The 22,863-nt window shown below is 40.3% G+C and overlaps 2 protein-coding genes and 1 long non-coding RNA gene across 3 annotated transcripts; 2 read left to right on the plus strand and 1 right to left on the minus strand.

Annotated features, from left to right (window-relative positions):
- The first annotated feature begins 293 nt into the window (after positions 1 to 293).
- On the plus strand, positions 294 to 2,083 carry LOC6651357. Its single transcript, XM_002073389.3, has one exon. The coding sequence runs from the start codon at positions 322 to 324 to the stop codon at positions 1,999 to 2,001; it is 1,680 nt and encodes a 559-aa protein (XP_002073425.3). The 5' UTR covers positions 294 to 321; the 3' UTR covers positions 2,002 to 2,083.
- Positions 2,084 to 2,699: 616 nt separating this feature from the next.
- On the plus strand, positions 2,700 to 3,565 carry LOC124459746. The gene is made up of 3 exons (XR_006953772.1): positions 2,700 to 2,776; positions 2,837 to 3,121; positions 3,181 to 3,565. It is a non-coding gene; the product is annotated as an uncharacterized LOC124459746 (long non-coding RNA).
- A 17,919-nt stretch (positions 3,566 to 21,484) lies between these two features.
- LOC6651359 lies at positions 21,485 to 22,138 on the minus strand. The gene has a single exon (XM_002073391.4). It carries the CDS (start codon positions 22,047 to 22,049, stop codon positions 21,612 to 21,614), a length of 438 nt encoding a protein of 145 aa, XP_002073427.2. The 5' UTR covers positions 22,050 to 22,138; the 3' UTR covers positions 21,485 to 21,611.
- Between the last annotated feature and the right edge of the window lie 725 nt (positions 22,139 to 22,863).

Consider the following 22,863-nt stretch of genomic DNA (forward strand, 5'->3'; position numbering starts at 1 on the left):
GTAACCTCGTGTTCGAGTTAAAAGGTCAGGAATTTATGTTCGTCATACTTTGCATTGGCCGGCAGTTTGGGTCTCTCAGGAATCGGTATTTTTGTTTCTGTGTTGTGTCTCTGTGTGTGTGTGTGTGTGTGTGTGGTTTTTTTTAAAGTGATTTAAGGTAAGTCAATGTGTACATACTCATGAATGCATTAGCTCATGAATTAGCCATAACCCCATAGCAATTAGTAGGCGATAAACGATTTGATTGCTTATACAAATAGCAGACGAGGCAAAACTTTATGTTTTTTCCCCAACTTAGTCAGTTACTTCGCGTTAGTCGTCATGTTGGCCAACTTCAGTGTGAGTTTACCCCTTGGGTTGTTCGAATTGCTCTTGCAGGTTATTTTGCCTGGCCATACAACCATATTCTATTACAATCCATCCCGATTGAACTGCAATTGGCACTGGCTACAGCAACGAAATTTATCATCCAATCCACAATTTGTTTGGCACAGCTCATCGCCCTATACGGATCTGAAAGAGAAACAAAATAGTGATATATTTGTGCTAGCATGCTTATCGGAACAATATTTTCATAAGGATTTCGTGAGACTTTCAAAGACCCTAAAATTTCAAAGACATGTGAAAGTGTTTATTGAGTTAGTAGGAGGTGACAGCGAATCAAGTGAAGACCTTTTGGCCTCCAGAGTGTTAAGATTGTCTCTCCAGCAGAGCATGTTGCATGTCGTTATTTATTTTCAAGGATGTTCGGAAAAATCACTTATAATTTACAGCTTTGTCGCATTTCCAAAGTTTATTCTGATCAAACAAAATCTTTCGACTAGGCATATATCTGGACTACAACTTTATCGCAATCAATTGGAAGCTATTCGTGGCTATCAGTTGCGAGTCATGCCTGACTTTTCCGAACCAAATACATTTGAATATGCGGATGAGCAAGGTCAACTAAAAATGGCTGGATTTCTTTGGGATTTCGCTCAGAATTTCGCTGATAAATTGGGAGCCAATATCATTGTAACCCGACCAGCTTCGACGTCTAGACGCTCTTTGGATCATTTACGCGATAATATGTTGACCTTATCACGCAATAATAGCATAGATTTAGGACTGCTAACAGTGTTTTTCCATCGGTTTAGTTTACGGGAACTATATCAATATGCGTATCCAGTGTTTTATGCCAACTGGTGCACCATGTTGCCTGTGGAGCCGTCTATTACCCTACCAGAAGTGATCCAACGAGTACTGAGCTGTGAAGCAATCTCCTTCATATTTGTCGTCTGTCTGGCATTTACTTTTGCCGAATCATATTGCCAGCGACTGAAATGGCTCTGGTGTCTGATCATTAGCATCGTCATTTTGTTTGTAATGAGTGCCTTTATCGCTCAGTTCTTTTCCATGTTGATTGGACGTCCTCAGAGACCTACAATTAATAGTTTCAATGAGTTACTGGCTTCGGGTCTTCGAATTTTCGGAATGCAGGCGGAATTCGATGGAATGGCTGGAGATTTTCGTGCTAAATATGCGTCGGCCTTTCAGTTGACCAACAATCCCAAAGAATTGTACATTAGGCGTAATTTTTTCAATACTAGTTGGGCCTACACCATCACGAAGATTAAGTGGCATATTATGGAAACTCATCAAAGATATTTCACCCATCCTGTATTTCGATATTCGGAGAATCTCTGCTTCAACGGATTCACCCCTTACAGCTTAATCATCTCAGAGAATTGTGTTTTCAGAGATACCATAAGACTGTACATTATGGAAATATATCAGTCAGGCTTATTGGATTATTGGTTGACGCACAGTTTCTATGACATGGTCAAGGCCGGTCATATGCAAATTAAGGACTACAGCACTATCTACCATTTGCGAGCATTGCGCTTGGAGGACTATCGATTTGCTCGTTGGTTTTGCAGTGTCGGTCTGGTGATGGCCTTCGCTGTATTTGTTCTGGAACTAATGCAACACTGGGTCAACATATTTCTGGATAGTTTGTAAGTCGAGAGCAAAACGATGGCATAGAATTCACACTTACCTTGATGCTTTCTGTTCAAAATAAATGCAAATTACTCACAAGGAAGAGAAGTAACACGACGAATACTTATTTCGCAGTCACAGACACAACAAACAAAAACACAACACACTAAATTATGTAAAGAAAAACTTGGCAAGACACACACAGCAGCCAAAAGAACTGGCTTACTGGCTGTGGCCCAGTCCCCCAGAAAGGGAGTGTTGAGGGGTCTCTCTGGCAAATGCAAATGCCTGTCTTTTACACTCTGATGATAGGACAATGCTGCAAGATCTGTCTGACTTGTTTTGGCCCGTTTTGATTAACATAAAAACGAAGAGATCTCTAATAGACAACGCGACTGCCAAACAACGTGAACAAATTTGATTTCACGATTTTGCACTGTTTTTTTTTCTTTTTTTGGTTCATTCGGTTGTTTGATTGTGCTTTTGTTTGGTTAAGAAGACAGCAGAAAAAAACACTAACCCAACACCTGCATCAAAGTGTACAAAATAAATTTTGTAATTGACAACTGAAGATGTACATACTATGGCAAAAAGCTGTCAATTGGGGGAATGGAAATGTTGCAATACTTATTAGACATCTCAATTTATGCTTTGTCGAGAAGCTAACAATTCTCTTTGGTTTTTTTCTATTTTTAACATCAAGCAATCGAATGAACTCTGATCTAGGTAGACATGAGACATGAACCATAATATTATGAACAAATACAGAAATGTATTACTATCGTTTTAGTTTTATGTATGTACTTTACATTTATTATACTCTACGCCAAAATAACGGTATATTCATTTGTGACAGTCTTTTGCTTTAGATCCAGTCCTGAGAAGTATAAAAATTATTAAGCACTGTGTTGAAAATGTTTTTTGACATCGACCAGCTCAAAGGGCTCTGACTAAAATCTGTGTTGGAAAACACATTTACGCTTATCGATATTCGATTATTCACTGTCAACTGAAAATCATTTGACCACAAATTTGCTACCAGTAAAGACGTGGCTTTATATTTTCCTTAATTATTAATCTACCCATCGAATTCGTAGAGAGCCTCATTATGGATGCATTGCTAAAGTTTTTACTTATTAAGGTAAGTGTGGAATTCATTGTGTGACCTATGTTTGCCAAATTTTTTTTTTTCTTTTTTAGGTTTCAAGTTCCGCCACATTTCGTCTTATGAGTCATTTACTTATTTTTTGGACCGCCCAGTTGGCCTAGTGGCTGCCACATCTACATTCATGCAGACATAAACCTCCTCCACCATCAACACCACCAACATAGCCGTTGTCATTGCCGCTTGTCCAGGTGTTCAATTAAACACTGACGTTGACCTTAATACGCAAGCAACAAAAGCCACAAAGCAAAAATAAAAACTGAAAAAGTGCCAGAATTATTTGACAAATTGTTGCTGAATGCTGAGAGCCGAAATCAAGTTTATGGTCAATTTGCATGAACAACTTTTCAGCGATAAAAAAAAAAAAAAAAGAACTGAAGCGTACGTAAAGCAAATAAACCTCCAGATGTCAACCGTTTATTTGTTGCCTGTCTTTTTCTATATATATGTATATATTTTTCCAATAGTTTTTATTTATTTTCTTCTCCATTATTGGTGTGTGTGTGTGTGTGTGCTCGTTTAGAAAGTGGCAAGCTTGGCATTAAAATACCAAAGAAGAAAATTCATCAATCGGCTTTACATTGTACATGCAACAGCTAAATTCCAATTCTCCGTCAATACTCGAGGTGTTAAAATATGCATTAAAATTGCTGATGAAGCGGCTTGTTCGCCTGCCAGGATTACCAAATATTTGCGGCTGCTGCCAAAAAGTCAAAAGAAATCAATCAAAATGCCACAATCAACAACAACAGCAGCCGGGTGAGCAGCAACAACCTACAACAACACCAACAAGCACCGACAACAACAGGCAACACCAACACCATCCACCAACACTAGCAAAAGGCGCCAAAAGGCAACAAAAGGCAGTCAGAGAGGCAAAGCAAATGCAACACACGATGCCGCCGACAGAAGCGACAGTCTGACGTGTGCCTAAGATACTTAGTGGCTACCAGCCCCAACCCCATCACCTTCTGCCCCCCTTTTTTTGGCTTCTACTTATTTACCTCTTCTCTCTATCTCTCTGTCTCTCTCTCTCTCCTTCTATCTCTTGTGGCAGCAACCATTCAGACAGACGGCCCCCATGTCTCTAAGTGGACAACAAAACGCCTCCAACACTTTTTGGGGCGCGAAAAATGTGTTTGCCATTGCCGAAGACTTCACGTTCATTGTGAGTTTCTTGGGCCAAGTACTCATAGTGTCTTTCGTTTGGATTTACCTCTTCTAAATGCACTTGGAAAAATATGTGGTTAGAATTTACTTTAGTATGTATCCTTAAAGTCCTTTTAACAGTTTTAGTTTAGCAGTTTTGTGATGGTTACATTTCTTTCTTTTGCAAATTAAAAGTGAATTTTTTTCTAATTGTTTTTGATTTCTTTTTTTTTTGAGTGTCGCTTAGCCAAAACTTTGGCAATTTCAGTTAAGGTAGGACGACGGCGGGAATGTGTTTTACAATGCGGCATTTGAATGTATAAAATAAATAAGCCCGAGTTGTTGATCTTCATTTGTTGTTGTCAAGAGCTCGACATGACGACTTTGCCATCAACGTCATCATCATCATCATTATGATGATCATCATCGTGTGGTCGTCATTGCCGTCATCGCCATCGGGTCCTGACATATATTTGCATAGTTTTTGTTTTTTTTTTCTTCCTTTTGGCCAAGAACAAAATGGCAGCATCGAAAACTTAAAAAACGTTGACAAGTGTCTGTCATGGCATTGCCGTCGTGCCAAAAATTTGCATTTGGTCGCATCTCACGCTTTCAACTAGCAAATGGAGGATTCGTCGGAATATATTTTCTGTTGTTGGTCGCGTGGTGGTGAAATTTGTGTTAGGCTTCAAGTTCTTCTGCTCCCTGCCTCCTCCACACACACACACAGACATATCGATGTTGAGCGCACCTTTATGGTCTATTATACTAACGGGAATGCCCCAAGAGCAAAAAGACAGCAATAAGCAAATTGATTGAAATATGCGATATCATAGCAATGTCTAGCTGCAACGCAAACGGAAACAGACAGGCCGCCCCACCAATCACAACAACAACAACAACAAAAACAGCAGCAGCAGCAAAAAAGACATCCCCCTCTCTCGTTCTCTTTCGTTTTACATCTCACCCCCCCGCTTTCCCCCTTAAACAATTGTGTGGTAGCGCATTAAATGTCGATTTCGTTTTGCACCCGCGGCGCAGATACGCAGCCAATGATATACGGAGTACGCAACCAACTTAGCCTGGCTCCGTCTCCGTTCACCGATTCCGAATCCGGCTGGGTCACTGCCAATGCTACGCAGAGGGGTGCGGCTCTAGTCACTCTGATGACGCCCACCCAGCTAGCCCAGTGGGCAATCTCAGAGTGGTTTTTGTTTTGTGGGATTTTTGATTTTTGTTTTTTGTTTTTTTTTTCCTATATGTGAATATATATTTATGGGTCGGGCAGCTACAAAATGCTGAATGTGCTTTAAATAAATCATTAGTGTATTGTTTCGGGCAAAGACTGGTATGGACCATGGCCCAGACTCTGCTGAAAAAGTGTTATATAGTCCATATTTAGTATGTATTGGACCACATTCGAATATTGACCCTCGAAAAGGCGATGATTTGGAGTAGTTGCTAGAAAATACTCAGGAATATAACAATATTTCTTCCGCCTTTTTAGCAACTAATCCAAATCATCGCCATTTCATAAGGTTCTATTCAAATTGAGAAATATTTTTAGAATCCACTTTTGAACTTTTTAAATTTTACTTCGCATATTTAAGAAACTTTTCTGTGAGTTTCTGTGAAAATGTCGATTGACTTGTATTTAGCATAAACATAAACTTTGTGGAACTTGAAATTTATGCAAGCTAAAGGCCAAAAAGTTAACCACTCCAAATTGGTGCCGCCACTTGGTGACATGTTGTAATTAGCATGCTCTACTCGAAATTGCAAACTCGGAATACGAATTCAGGCTAAAACTGGGTGTTGAGCTGGTGTCAGCATTTGGGTGCACCTGCAGCGTCATCTCAAATGATCTCATAAAATGCTACTTAACACGTTCGTTAGTATAGTGTATATATATTTCGTATATGTATGTGTGTGCGTGAATGTTTGACTGGCGATTTTTATTGACTTTTCATTGATTGCCGACACAAGAAGTTCTTTTTGACTTTGCCGTCTTTTTTTGTGGGCAGAGGGTGGGGGAGTTGGGGTTTTTTTTTTTTTGAAGGCTTGTAATTAAAATACTGTAAAAAGTGGCAAAATATGTTAACCAGTTTGAAGTTTTTCACTCTGGTTGAATTTAATTCATTCATTTTTTTGTATTTTTGGTGATTTTTTTTTGCTAGTCTTTGAGTTGATGCAATGCATTTTAATGTCGTTTTATTCGTCGGCAGTCTAATAGATACTTTCTATGCTTCACATGCAAATAAATGGTTTCCTGCCTGCCACATAACAACTGCCAGCAAAAAAAGAAACAAAAAAATACAAAAAAACTAAACTGCAATGGTCCATAAATAGGCAATTTTGGCGCTTAGCCGTTTAACGCCAACACCATGCCAAGAAAAAAAAAAATAATAAAACTACGAAAAGAAACGAAATATGGAGTCGAGAAACACCGACTCTAATCGATTATCATGCACTTAACACCAACAGCTCTTTAACCCGAACGCTGGATATTTCTTGTTTCCAATGTTACCCTTAAAGGTTTTTTTCTAATAATTTTTTTTGGTTCGTTGTGTGTAACAATTTCGGAAAATGTTTTTCAATCAAAATCTAGGCGGCGGTTAGCAGGCATTTAAGTAGTACTCCAACATGATTGAAGGATGAAAAAAAAGAGCAGCGGCAGCAGCAGCAGTAACGGCAGCAATCAAGACCAGAGCTCTGGCATCATTATCAGCTTCGTGCTGATTATCAACATGTGCACTGGCTGCTCGACGACGTCGTCGCCGCATGTGCTTTTGCCCTCGATCCATAGATCAAGATCATAAATAGCAATAAGCCAAGCCAGACAATGTCTGCTAACTGTTTCAGGCAATCAATCAATCCATCTAGCCAAGCTGAGGCCGTTGAGCGATGCTGCGGCTGGAACTGAAGCTAGCTTCAAGCTGCTGCTGCTGCTGCTGCTGCTGCTGCTGACGCTGCCCGTTTGGAAAGTTCATTCAGTTGTGAGTTTCAGTCTTTCCTTTTGATTCTCCTGCGGCTAAGGGTATATACGGCCCGAGCAAGTTAACACTAGCATTTGTAAAACCTTTTGATGGGTAAACGACATGTCTAAGCAACCTTTTGCATTGGCATTTCTTTGTTTTTCCTTCTTGTTTTTTTTTCCCCCCATTTCCAGGCAAGTCTGCAGCGGCATTATAAAACGTGATCGATTGATTTGTGCGATCACAGCGACTGCAAGTTCAACGAGCCGATTGACTGACTGACTGCTGACTAGATAATTGTGGCGTTCTGCCGCTGATGCTACTTTTTTTTTCGTTTTTTTTTTTGCGCGAGCGCACACTAAACAGCTGGAGCAGCGGCAGCAACCGCATGCCTTGGCATTCCACTGTTTGGCCTGGCCAACATCGGGTTTCCTCTTTTCGCTTTTCCTCTCTTTCTATCTCTCTCTCTCTCTCTGTCTTTGTTTCGTTTTCTAACTCTTCTCTCGTCTCTCTGCTGTGGCAATATGTCAGACTGACAGTTGGCCCAGTCGTCGCAGAAATTCTGCCCGGGCGCTGTCGGCAATTGCATTTGATGATTGATGATTGTTGAAACGCGAACAAAATTATGATTAAATAAGTAATTGTAGTTTAAACAAAATGTCGACGACAACGACAGTAGAAAAAGATGAACACGACTCGAGTCAAATGCAGCAATTGAGACTTCGATTGAATGATTAAAATGAAGGATGAAAATGGAGGCCACCAACCATCAATGGTCTTGATCATGGTCGGTGGGGGGGGACTCGTAGAAGCCAAGGTCTGGTTCAAATACATACACTTTTGGGTGGCCTCTTCTTAAGGTCAGAAATTGGATCAAACCACACCAACACTCTCTCACACACATTGTGGCTCACATAATTTGTTGGTCTTATTCAGGCGTAACAAACATGGATACAAATACAACTTAGCACTCTCATAATAAATTCAAACGCTTAGCAATTAAATCGTAAATTTTTACAACTACAAATTTACAGTTATTAAAAAACATAATTTGTTGTTGTTGTCTGCTATTATTAATTACTACAACAATTTGGTGTCACGCTGTAAAACACAAGTCGATAAGGGGCTGCAAGTCGCCGCGGAGGCAGGAGGCAACGCGACTCATTTTTATGGAAAAGTCAAACGAAAGACTTAAGCAACGAACTTGAGTTCAATCAACATTTTCAATTAAAAGGCATTTGCTGTTACTGTTGTTGTTGTTGTTGTGCACGGCTAGTCATGGGTGCACTGGCACGTTTTTTTTCCCTCCTATATGTGTATGAGAGCCAGAGATGCGAGGGTTAATTCACAAGTTATTGATATACAATAATAACATAAATTTCTTATTGGTTCAATTTAAATTTTATCTTAATTTAAGTACATATTAAACCACCCACTGCCAATGCTCTGCATCATATTCTTGTTGCAAACTGTTTTGGGAGCACGTGTTTAGCGCAACAAAAAGGCTTACAAATGAAATGCTTTGGTTGCTAATCGTCCATATTTGCCAATGTCGTTCAATTGTTGATTTTTTTGTTATTTCTCATTTTCTACTATATAAACCTATTTATTGTAGTTTTTTGTTTCGCCTCGATCGATGCTTATCGCCAAATGTGTTGAAGTTTTGAACGTTTCTGTCGAACGGCAGACAAAAAAATTAATCAGAACAAAATACAAAACGCAAAGATATTTACAACAATAGGCGTGTCGTTGCATTTCGTATTTGTTTAATTCACGAAAAAAAGAAACGAAAAATAAATGTATATAAACAATTGGCCACTATTGACGGCCAATTTGGGGCCAAGAGTGTAGAAGGCGCTTACAATGCCCAGGATGTGGGAGGAGGTGGGAGAGAGAGAGGGAGAGGGGCTGGCAAAGGCAGGTACTGGCAGGCATATCGCGATTTATGTTTCTATGAATTATTTCGTTTGTTAAATTGGCCATGCCACAGAGACCACAAAACATATTGACGAAAAGGTTTTCCGTCTGCACTCGAAAACTCCCAAGACCGGTTCCAATTTCCAACTAATTAGGCTTGCTGGCTTTTAATCAAAACGATTAAAGTGCTTTCGGACAATATTTTTCCACGCCTAATCAAAGAGTTTCGGTTTTTTCGATGTGGTTGTTGTTGTAGTTTTATATTTTGCCATGACAGCTGCAATAGCTGCAGGCAGCCAAGGAGGCCTGCAGTCAGATCTGGGTGCCAGGGGGGGGCGGGGCGTGCCCCCCGAGGGGCTGGGGGAGAGATTGCCATATCAAATTGTGGTACAATTTATTAAAAACGAAATATGTGCGAGCCCGAGTCGGCCCAGGCGGACGATAACAAGTTGTCGAACCAGATGTCAAAGCGATTTGCAAATATTTGACAAGCGCAAAACACCAAACATTGAAATACATATATAAATACAACAGCAACAACAAAGAGCGGGAACAAGTTAGAGGATAAAAACCAAAGCAACAGTAAAAGAAAAAGAGATGAAGCAGAAGAAGGAGGAGCAGGAGCAGAAGAGCAGTTCAAGAGGAAGAAATTTAAAAGACATGGGAAACTTTTCGGCATAGTAAGCATTTTAGAGGCTATATAATGGCTTATGGAATAACTTGGCCAACATAAGTGACTTTTTATTACAGGCTTGGAATGTTGTTTTAAGCATTGTAAGGATGACAATTTTTTTTATTAATCCTTAAAACTAAAATTATTGCCCAAGAAGTTTTCAAAAAGAAGTCGCTTCTTCAGTTGAGAATTATTAAGAAAATCTCCGTGTGAGTTGGTTTCAAAAAGTCAACAAAGCTAATTTTAAGATTTGGCTAGCAGTTAAGTTATTGACTTGTTGAAATGTTTTTATTTTTCATGCATAAATTTAAAATTTTCACAAGAAAATATATTTTTTCTTTCAATTTTTGGTTATTTTTAAAGGTAAATTACTTTTATTGAGACATACAGCTTATATTATATTGATGTGGGTCTCCACCTTTGGATGAAAACATTTTTCACTCTGTTATCTCCATTTTAATAATCTTTCTTTGGGGCATCATCGACATGGACATGCCATGTTCGCCGTAGCGTCAAAATAATAATAACATAAAAATTTATTTTATTTTTATTTTCAATTTAATTTTATTGAAAATCATCAAAATAAAAAATCATTTTGTATATTAAAGAACCCAGACGCGTGGTGTATATAAAAATGTTTATGGCCCATAAAGGGAAAAGCAAATTTAATACTGACCAACAACAACAACAACAACACGAACAACATTATATGCATTAAAAACCGAAGCTCCCAGTATGTATGTGTCTGTGTGTGTGTGTGCAAGGAACCCCCATTCCTTAAAGTATCTGTTGTGCAACCTTCGCGGACGTTGCCATGAGGCACTTTTCGGCCATTGTCAGCTACGAAAAAAATCTGATAAGTCGCATTATAAGAACATAAAAACACCCAAAAACCAAAAATAAAACAAAAGCGAAAACCGAAAACTAAAAACCAAAAACCGAAAAACGAAAAACGAAATCTACACGAAACGATGAGGGAGAAAAAATAATTTCAGTGAGGGCAGGGCAGGATCTGCATCTCCATCTTCAACTCTGTCTCTGTCTCTGAGCAACAACAAGGCCAAAATATGCAACATGTATGTTGTTGTTGCGGTCGCAAAAGCGCAAAAATATTTTGGGGCCATGCCACGAAATGAAGTTGCAACAAGATACTTTACTTTACTTAAGGGCAAGTAGATGCACAAACTGATACACGGACATGTGCGACTTGCGACTTGATTTCAAGTTTAATTTCTTGTGCAAACTTCGGCTTCGGTATCGGCTTCACTTGTTTTTGGGGATGTGGATGAGGATGGTAATGGGAATGGGAATGGGTATGGGCATGGGTAGGGGGCGTGTTAAGGCGTTGTGGCTGTTGCATGCTGCAGCTGCAGCAGCAACAACAGCAGCCGAGTCTGCCCTCATTAGGTTTCGAAGAAGGAGGATTATATGGCAAACATGTTCATGGCATTTTCGTATTGTTCGAGTCGTTAAGTTGCCTTACGTGCGCATCATTTTGAGGTGTTCAATTAAAGAATCGCCACAACCAATACCAATATCACTACCTGACTCCGATCAGGCGGGGCACACTTTAAAACTTGTGTGATTTTTAATTACTCCCTCCCCCCACGCCTGCCCCACGTCTTCAATGTACATATCTTCCGGACAAAAAAGCTTTGCCGAAGACAGCCATCTAAGACTCAGTGCCATAAAAATCGTCTAAGCTCAATTGTGAATAAAGACGAATCAACTGCCGGCAGGGGGGGAGGCCAAGAGCACCAATTGTACCTACATATGCCGAAGAAAATGAAAAGATGTTGTGATGGATGTCGGTAAGAGAAATCATTCAAGTAACTACTATCTGCCATACTTAAATACTCTTATTGAATACACTTCCATCAGAAGTAGATCAGATATTCAGAAATATATAAAATGTATTGGAATAAAGATTTTATTCTGAGCGATTCTCTTGGAATTGCTTTCGTTACTAGGATCAAGAGAGTTTAATTGAGATCATGAGTCTAGAGTATTTAGAATTCGCTAACTTGTTCATGCATCAGTCATTATATAAAGCGCCTCTGTGTTTTTAGTGCGGCTTATTCACTTGACTTTTTTTTTTCTCTTATTTTGTCTATTTATAGTTAGCTGAACTGTAAAACGCCTTTGGCCTTGCCAAGTTTCGTTTTGTTGCTCTATCTCCTAGCTGTGCCTCAGCTTTTTTGGATCTTCTGCCCGGCTCTTGCCCCTGATTGATGGCGATGGCGTCGACAGCATTTGGCGGCAACGCACAAAAAATTTGTTGGCTAGATTTATTTTTAGAGCTTATTTATTGTTATTTTGATTCGCTTTGATGATGAAGCGACTTGGGTCAGCGTGATGATGTAGCAGTTTGAAGTGCATTTGAAAATTGTCTGGCATTTATTTCTTCTTCTCTTCTTTGGCTTGAATGTATTCTGAATGTTAATCAATTAAGTTAAGCGAATGCGGAGTGCAGAGTCGAGTCGAGTCTATCATAGGCCTAATAAGCTGACAATGCGGAACCGCAAGCCTGCCCAAATTATTTGCCATCAGACTAATTACTTTGGCACTCAGTTGCTGTTTGGCCCGAACATGAGGCACACGGTATGCTTTCATCTTGCATGGGGCATGCAACAAGACAACGGCAAAATGCAGTCACCATACTAACTTCGACTTTGACTGTGACTCCTCGTCTCCTGGTAGCTGTGGTGCGGTTGTGGGTCAGCATCAGCAGCCGCGGCTGGTCAACCTACTTTGGCCGCACGCCATAGAAGTAAAGCCACAAAAGGTGATGATGAGGTTGATTACTTTTGCCGGGCTTTGGCGACTTTCCTTCTAATTTGAGTTGTACAAATAATCAAAATTTTTTGTGCGCGCGCTTTTTTTGCTTTTTTTTGTTGTGCTGCGGCTGCTGCTGTTGCTTTTGTGGCATTTAATTTGATTTCCAGCACGTTTGACTTTAATTGAAAACGATTTTCGGGGCGCCATTTGAAGGGAGATCGAGCAGGGTGAGTGTAGAGTCCACTTGGCTGAGTGTCAAAATGGTCTCACGTTTCGGTACCGACTTTCTCCCATTTTGTGGGCGTTGGCAAGGGCAACAGATTTGACTGAGTGGCTCATTTAAACTAGGATTGAATTACTTTTGCCAATCAATTGGACGGCAGGGTAAGGCAAGGCAAGGTAGGGCAAAGATGGGACGAATCACTGGACTTCTATTTTCACCATTTCGCTGAATAATGAAAACTAAAGTCCGCCTTAAATCTGATTAAATTGAGCACGCGTCGAACTTCATCTCTTACGGATTTCGATTTGGTATTGAGTTGCGTCGCAGTCGTCTCGTCGTCTTCGTCGTCGTCGCTGTCAGCACTTGACCCAAAGTTCCAGACAATGGCTTTAATTTCGGTCTACGATGCGGGTGTGGCGCATCTTTTTGTTTTGTTGGACGGTTTTTTGTTTTTTGATCTGTGCGCATCGATTAGAGCAACTCAACGCCGCCGTCCACAAAACAGAAACAACAACAACAACATCAAATATAAAACAATAAAAACTCTGGCAAACAAATTGACTGCCAGACCCAGCACGATCAACTTGCTGGGTGAGGGAGAGGGCAGAGGAGTGGAAGGGGCATCTATAGATGCCCGATGCCCTGGTCCATAATGCTCGATGCCCTCCAAATGGCGCTTTTTCATTTCATTTTCGTTTTCATTTCAAGTCGTCGTTGGGGTCAAAAAAAAGAAGTTTTTTTCTGCTGTTTTTTTTGTTTTTTTGGGGCGTCTTGACCTGACTTAAATGAAAAGTCATATTTCTTTTGATGCCTGGCCCCAGTTTTTGACGTGCGATCGATTCCGCCTGTCCATTGGCTTAGTCGAGCGCAGATTTGTCTGATCTCTGAGGCCTGGCCTGATTTCGTTTCGCTCTCGGAACTGGGAGTTCAGCAAAAGTCATGCACTTGCTGTGACTTGTTGCGGATTGTCTGAGGATAGCCAAAGGCAGAGGGTTCGTTCCTCTTGCCATTTTTTTTTTTCGTTCAGTAGGAAATTGTCTTGGTCTTCTAATTAAGTGCATTTTCGTTTAATTAATTTAAACTAACTGTAAATTGAGAGTTTTTGGGCGCGGTGCAGACCCAATTGGCCATTCGCTTGTTAAGACAACAGCAACCGCTGCTGCTGCTGCTGCTGCTGTTGCCGCTGTCGCTGACGTCGACGACGACGACCCAATCGAGTAGCTACAAATGCCTGGAACGACCAAGTTTATTAGTTCGTGCCTTCATTTCGTAATTACTTCAATTGATTTTGCTCTGCTGATGGCAACGGGACTGCTAGGACTACGAATTGAACGGAACTGAAAGAAAAAAAACTACAAAGGAGACGAAGAAGAAAACAGAAAAATGAGCTCGAAACTTGCAACTCTTTGCGCGCTTCATTGCCTTTGATTGTAAATCAGTTTACTTTGCCATTTAGAAGACTTTGTTCAGTTGTTGGTTGTTTTGTTGTTGTTGTTGTCTTTTTTTGGGCTTTTTGCTATTTCTATTGCTATTGCAGTTTCAGTTGCAGTTGCAGTTGCAGTCGCCTTGCCTTGGCTTGCTACACAAAGGTGAAATCACGATTTTCAAGTGCATCGCCATCGATACAAACAACGACTGGGCCGTTGCAAATTGTAACTCTAACTGTACAACAGGTTCAAAGTATCTTTTAACAGGTACGCCTCGACTCAACTCCACCACTCCACTTCAGTTCACTTCACTTTACTTCACTTCACTTCATTCGACTCGACTTGGACCCGGACTTTTTAGTTGAGCCCAAGTCGCAAAAGGAAATCAAGCCTTAAGTCTGTCTTAGAATTGCATTCGTCGTCGTCGCCGTCTTAGTTGTCTTTTGTCGTAGCTTGGGCTCTTTAATTATCGCCCAGGCATTTCAACAATTTCCCAAAAACCAAATCGGAAAACAAAAACTCCAAAAGCCAAATAAACAAAGCTTAAAAGTTAATTAGGAAATTTCTTTTTTCTATTTTCGAAACAAAAAAAAAACAATAAAAGACAAAAACCTTTGGGCATTCCAGAAATCACTCAATTAGATCGAAAGGCGAAAGGCTGGCAAATTGTGGCCATAACTTAAAGTCCATTATATATATGGCAAGCGAACAAAACGAGCAAACGAGCCGACTTGCATATCAAAATCAATGGCCATCAACTGGTCATAAATATGAACAGCGTGTGGGGTCATCGAGGCATCAACTCACGTGATAATCATGTGAAAAGCCAGTTAAATCGCCAGCCAATCCGAAAGCTTATCGACTTACCAAATTCCCAGTATTGGCCATAAGAAGTATATTGACTGAGAGACAAGTGAGCATTATGACAGGAGACCGACCCGTCCGCATACTCAATATTTAAACTTGATTTTCTACCCTTTCAGTTAAAAAGCAATTATTGTCCAGCAAAGAAATTTCTATAGCCATATTCCACTCACAATTCGAAAGTAATTAATATAAAAATATAATAATAATCAATATGAAATTATTATTAATATCGGTAAATTCATAAATTAATTTTTATGACTTTTGCACATTAGGTTGAAGTATTCTTTCTCTAATTTCAAATGAAATGCCTTTAATATTTGTTTGTCGGTCTCTTAGTTGGTGCTTAAATGAAATGTCGTGTTTACCTCCCTAAATTCGATTCGGATACCGTGTAGCATAGCTTTGATTTAATAAAGTAGCCAACTTTGGCAGCCCTGGCAGGCAACTATAACAATAATTTTTGCAGCCTTAATCGCAGCTAAACGATGATGACGATGGCGACCAACGATGGCGATTGCAATGGCGATGACGATGACTTTTTGGTGGATGTGGATGAGGATGAGGATGAGGATAAGCACGAGGATGAGGATGAGGCTGCTTACAGCCAGCTGCGGTTGCAACGCTCCGTCTCTTGGGTCAGCGGGCAGCCAACAAAGTTCGCCGGCATCAACACCTCGCTGGGAGTTGCAGGCTTAGCCAGCTGCCGATGCTGACCCATGGCTAGCTAATTGACAGTATCGTGACTAAAATCAATTTGTTGTGTGCTAGCAAAGGCAACAAATTTCACGATGTTGTTGCTTGTGTTACTGTGGCTATGGCTATGGCTATGGCTATGTCTGTCGCTGGTTCACTTTGGTGTACTTGCTGCCACCCACCCTTCCTCCCTCCAACCCTCTATGAATGATTTACGATGCGTCGTTGTCTGGCTCTGACCCCAGAGTTCGACGTTGTTGAAACATCAAAATAAGCCAACATCTCAGCGATTATGTGCTTGCCAGCGACGCCGCCCGCTCATAATCAGCAGCACATAAACAAAACCACTAACAACAACAACACACAACAACAACAACCATATTTCTGACCACCGCATAGATTTTCATCGTTGGACGAAAATAATCAACAGTGGGTGTCCAGCGGTGTTCCGTCTATTCGCGCCCCTTAACCGCCTCCAACACAGTTCGATCATTAACATGATCATTACGTTTCTTTATTGGCGAAAATTTACAAAAATTTATTGCTCGTTTGCTAGGGATAAACGGAAATATGATTTTCAAATTGTTCTCACAGTTTTCGACTGCTAAATAGTTAACAAAAATGTTTGCCATTAGTCCTTTTGTATAAGTTCAATGTTCATTTTTACAGACATTCCCCTCACTCGGCGGTTTGTCCAATCAAATCTTAATATAACTTTCCTTAAATTGCATTTAATAGCCATAAATATTTAAAAAGATTTTAATGAAACGCTGGCAAATGTTAACAAATTATTCTGTAGGAAGAAAACAATAGACAAACCTTTTAAAAAAGCAATGAAAAGAGGTGGTAGTTGTTGTTATTTTGGAGATCATCTCTATAGATAGATGGTCTAGATTTTTATACGATCCTATAGATGGCCCAAAGTTTATCCCCCTTCAAGATAAGGTAAACTAATCCAATTTTGTTTCCTAAACTGGCTCTTTCGAACGATAACAACAACGACGACAACCACAGCAAAATGACGTGATAAAGTCGCGTAATTAAAATATGAACAACGATCATATATTTCTCTCTTCTTTCAGAAATTTTCTCTTGGTGGTCGCCTGTGGTAAAAATTAAAAAAAGCGAAAAAACAGAGAAAATAAAGAAAATGTTGCTCTATTTTAAATAAATGTTTTATGGCAACAAAAAGGCAATTCGCATTAGCTCAAACTAAACTTTAAGAGTGAGGGGGGGCGGATGGCGGGGGATGTTTGAAGAAACCTGAACTGAACTCTCACGCGGATGCAACTGCAATATTTGACTGCTGGCAGCAACAACAAACATTGTGAGTTTTTGTTGCCATAAGGCCAACCAGCAACACATGAATTGAAGCCTGAATCTGAGCCCCAGCCTGACTGAGCCTGCCAAAAAGCTGCGGGAGCTAATAAATTTTTAACCGTCTTGCCGTTTGACGCTATTGATCGTTAAGTAAATTGTCTGCAATTATGCCAAAAGGGAAAATAATAGAAATTATAACGAAATTGTTGCTCTGTTGCTTTGGTTGCTTTTGTTGCTGCTGCTGATGTCGTTGACTTTGGCAATTGTGGGAACGTTAAGGAATCACATTTGCTTCTCTTATCGTATGGCAGGCAGGCAGCCAGGCTGGCAGCAGCGGCATCAGGCAGAGAAATGCTGGTGCTCATAATTTTCCATTTAGGTGGCAAATTGCTGGCAGTTGCATGTGGGTCAAAGCGCTCACGACATCCTTGGCTGGCTGACTGGCTGGCTGGCATCTTGACATTCATATTTATAACTCGTGCGCAAAAAAGTATTTAATTGTTTGCTCTGCCTAAGCTAGCGAGTGAGATAAGTGAAATTTTACAATGGCCCCCAACAACATGGAACGATCGGCCCACATACTGGTAAGCCTACAAATCCCAGTCCAAACTATAGTCGATGCAGTCAATCGATGGCTTGACAACTGACCAACTGACAACTCTGACTGACTGTTTGAGTTTAAAGCTAACTGCAACATTTTTTCGGTTTGTTGTTTTTTTTTTGTTTTTGGCTTGTGTCAGAGTCGCTATCGCAATGTTACATCCGTGCGTGCTGTCAGTTAACATGGCCAACAACCAAATCAATTAAGCAATGACCAAAGCGATGCTAATAATCTCGAAAACTCCCCACGCCCAAAACAGCTAAAAATTCGAGAAAAAACCAAAAAGGAGTCAGCCCCTTGTCATAAAAGTACACTGACTGTTGCTGCTGCTACTCGAGACATTTGAATATCTAGCCAAAACGAGGGTTTGCTTTACTTTTTGAATGGATTTCTAAAGAAATACTTTTAAAAGAAAAAAAATAGAATGGAGTATGTTTCTTGCCTTGCTGAAATTAACTCCCACACTTGTTTCTCGTCTTAGCTTCTTTAGAATCAACCCTCGCTGGCACTGACTTGCTTAGATTGCATTGCAGTCTGCGACAAATGTTTGTCCTCTGGGCCATTGGCATTTGATTGATGCATGTTTACTGCATGCAGACAAAATGTTTAATTGGTGCATATTCATGACACAAGCCAACTCAGACCCTAGCCCCCACACCCCTCCTTGTCCCCTTGCCACGTTGTTTTCTTCTGTTGATTATATAAATGGCAAACAGTTGACAAATGTTTAGGCAGGACTTTGATCCTGTTTTCACACATTGTGCAAACACGCCTTGGTTTTTCGGTTGCTTGGACAATTGCTGCTGCTGCTGCTGCTGCTGCCCCGCCCCCACAATTGTAAATTCCAATTGGAAATCGCCACTACGTGTAAAAATATTTGTGTAACTGACTGCATTTTGATTTTGAGTTTTTCTACTCAAAAAAAAAATAAAAAGAAAACTTATTTTTGTTTGTTGCAGTTTATTTCTGTTTCTGATTGCTGCCTTTGATGCATTTCAAATGAGTTGATTTATGGCAACTTTTTGGCCAAATGACTGACTAACTGACTGCCTGGCTGACTGACTGACTGACTGACTTTGCTAACTGGATGCCTGGTGGCTGTCTCTGTGCATGAATGAAGGCTTGTTGATGTTGTGACAGCTCCAAAAACTGGCCAAAACTGAGACATGTTAAACTGCTTTAATTACTCCCAGCCAGCATATGTTTTATATATGTATGTACACATGTATATACCTACAACATTGGCTATTCATAGATACATATGTACATATATATTTATGAGAATAGCTAGGTACCGCACCCAATTGTGTTGGTTGTTACAGTCACAGATGTAATGCGCCTGCCCTTTAGCCAAAAGGAAAGTTTCTCTGTCTGCAAAATGTATCCTAAACTGACCTGCAAAATTCGTGTATTGCCATCCGTTTAGACTATTAGACACCCATTAATGAAGTGTATATACCTAAGTCGAGGTGATATTAAACAGATTGTGTCTATTCGGACCATTCTAGCTTGGTTATCTAAGACCGTTTAATGTCTATCAGCAATTAAACTAACAAGATCAAGATTTGGCTGATATATTTAAACGATTAACGTTCACTTAACATTCTAATATTATGGAAATTTTCAAGAGCTTTATGAGACCAAAGTTCTTGTGAGTTTCCAATCAAATTTTGGTGCGAAGTAACTCTACGATCTATCATTAAGTAGGGAATTTAAAACAAACACACAAAACGAACATTTGACGCCCACGCAAGAAACTCCAACTCCTGATTCCTATTTCTGTCCCCTCTATACGCTTCTCATTTCTTCAATTGGCATATACAGGCAAAGACTTTGATAAATTCCGCGCAAACACACACACACACACACACACACAGACAACAACAAAGTAAGGCACACACATACATACACACAGAGACAGGCAGAGACACACTGTAATATACTTGGGCAATTTGAATAATGAAGCGGGGGCCCCGACTTGGACTTGGTCTGTTTGGGGGCATCAATCTGTCAACGCCGTCGCATTTGTTGCATGCGCATGCGCAGCACAGTTTGAGTTCGATGGGTTTTCTGCCACTGGTCGGCTAGCAAAAAGAGAGGGAGAGAGGTAGAGGATAGAGAGAGACACCAACGAGGCCAAAGCATCGCGTGCCGCATGGTTTGGGCCTGCCTGGAACGTGGGTCGTCGTCGTCGTTGTCGTCGTCTATCAATTAAACAAAGCGGCGGCTGCAACATCAACATCAAATACAAGGCCGGCAAGGCTCGGGTTGGCCACCCAAAAGTCTAAGGCTGAGGCTTAGACTGCAACTGCTCCAGTTGCTTCCGCGCTCTAAGAAACAAGTTTCTGTCTCGTGCAGGATTTCGTCTGCTTCTCTCCGTTTACTAAAGGGGAGACATTATTTAACGACACAATTCGTGCAACTCCCACGCATGCAAAAAGGCAAAGAGACTACAAAACTACAAAATTGAAAGCGAAAAATGCGAACTGAGCGAAAGAGTCGGCGGGGAAGCCTTAACTGATGGCCCACCGACCGAAATTGGCGCAAAAATGTCACCAGCTTGCACTCCCCTGCAGAAAAAAAAACTCCCAAAAAAAAAGGAGGAGAAAAATAAAACCCAACAGAGAAAAAATGCATCGATCATCGGCGGGAAAATGTCAAATTTGGGATTTATCAGGTTTTAATGTCAGTTTAGCAATTTGACAAATGACTTCAGATAACTTTGAAATAACTCGAACAAAATGGGGAAATCCAGGCGGTGTGGAGAGCCCAACGATGAAAGCTAAGTTCAACTGAGCACAACTGTACAACAAGCGAGCTTATCGATGATGATGATAAAAATGTTTGCCAGCTTGTTGAATCACTTGTAAGCGCCTATGCATGGATGTAGTTCAACAACAACAACAACGATGAATCGTAAAGTGACCAATAAATATGGTAGTCCATATATCGCATTACAATTTGCCGCTGTTTCTGTTGCTGCAGCGGTAAACAACTGCCACAAATTACACGCAATCCGGCGACAACAGGCATTAATAATTGGCAAAAGCTAAATGACCAAATCGAAGCTAGGCTGGCAAGCCTTATCAATAAAACTGTTCAACGGCCACGCCCGCACACGCACTTAACCCCTTGGCCAATACCCCCATACCGAATGCCCCATAACTATAACCATGCCACCGATATTCCATACAACCGATGCCTATGCACCGCGATGTCCGGGATGACAAATTGCGCAAATCCATGAGATAGTTTTCTGTCGAGCCTGCCAGCGATTGCAATTTCATAATGTGGCCGCGTTTAGAGATTTGTATCTGTGTATCTATTTGCATGCTGGCCGCAATGTTGTTGACTCAAAGCGCTGTCAAAATGGGCAATGGTAAAAATGATTCGTGAGATAAAATATATATATATGTATATGTATCTGGAGTCTCAGCTGGGCTGGCCTGGGCTTGGCCATGAGTAAACATTTAATAAACCATTTTTGCAACACCATTTATCCAATGTGCCTGTTTGTTAATTGCCATCATTAGCTGTTCATCTGCAAAAGGAAGATTAACGATTTATCAGCCTCTATTCGACTCGTAAGCATGTTGGCCAAATTGCCAAGCAATTAGATGGAGACCAAGGAGAGTAGAGTTTTGCTCCCATGCGACTCAATCGAATAGTTTTGGTGTTAATCTGATTAAATCCTCAAATTAAAGTCAAGAGAACTGTTCTTGGAGTTGCATTAAAATGTAATTCTTTGAATGCTGAGTGAATAAATATGAACACATATTCTTATATAAATATAAACAAGATTAACAGAACATTGACCACAAGGAAACTATTACAGGTAACAGCTCAACCCTCGTTGGCAAGCCTTTGCAGTACCTCCTGGTGAAGTTCTTCAAATAGTCGACATTCCTGCTCGCTAAGGGTCAGCATCAAAATGTCATTCTGATAGTCGAAATTCGTATAAAGATCGCCCAGTCCTATTGCCGTCTCCTGTCGTCTGCCCTGGTTGCTTGTGATAATGCTGCGAGCATCGTCTGCGCCATCGCCTCGAAAATCTAGCCGACAAAGTGGACAACGGGAATCCAGACCCAGCTTCAGATAGTGCTCAAAGCAATCCGCGCAGAAGGAATGCCCACATCGGATGTGTCGCGGGTTTCGCTGCTCATCTAAACAGAATATGCACGGATTATCGGACATAGTTGCACAGTTCAACGGACAGGACTTTGCCTTGTAACAGTTTTCAAACGCCTCGCAAAATTTAATATTTAGAAAATATATGCACATTTAAGTAAATTCTCAAATGTCGATTATATACTGAACAATTTTAGTTACTACAATTAACAATTCAACTCAAACGATTTGACAGAAGCCACATGGGCAGCTTGATTATAAAAATCCATTAGGGCTTACAATTAGTCTAAAATTTAAACGTATAAAGCAAAATGTAAACAAATATTGAAATCAGACCTCTTTAAACGTTTATGCAATGCATTTGTTTTTAACAAAAGCCTAATACCTATGTTATTTTCTGTCTGATTGTTATATTCCGTCATGACATTTAAGTGTAAGTGTTGTCATCTTTGTTAATGTGAAGTTTGTGGCAACACTGTTGCTTATATTTTGGCTTAATCTTAGCCAGTGACCAACCATGCGAGGTTCCTAGACAAGTTGGGGTTATAGAATTGCCGGAGTTGTTATATATTGGTGAGAAAAAGCTTTAAAAATCAATAAGTTAAACTTTCTATAATTAAGTCAGAGTTGTTCTCTCTATGGATATGTAGATGTGAATTGCCTGACTTTTCATATCATAAATTGCAATCAAAAGACACATTCCGGCCTTAGATGACATTTCATTGTTTCGTTTCATCATTTTGACAGCAGAGACCCGGCCTAATAAAGACATCAACTTGGGCGATGACTCAAGTTGGGCTGCTGCACTGATAAACCAAAGAGGAGATACATATATGTTTGCATAAAACAAGGAAGAGGAACAAAAAAAAAAACATAATAAAGGGAAGCTACCCAACAACAAGCTGAAAATTAACCGCGCCTGGCAGTGCGAACAAAACAAAAAGGTAGAACATGCTACATAACTCAT

This window comes from Drosophila willistoni, chromosome 3R (assembly GCF_018902025.1).
Source record: "Drosophila willistoni isolate 14030-0811.24 chromosome 3R, UCI_dwil_1.1, whole genome shotgun sequence".
Lineage (NCBI taxonomy): Eukaryota > Metazoa > Arthropoda > Insecta > Diptera > Drosophilidae > Drosophila > Drosophila willistoni.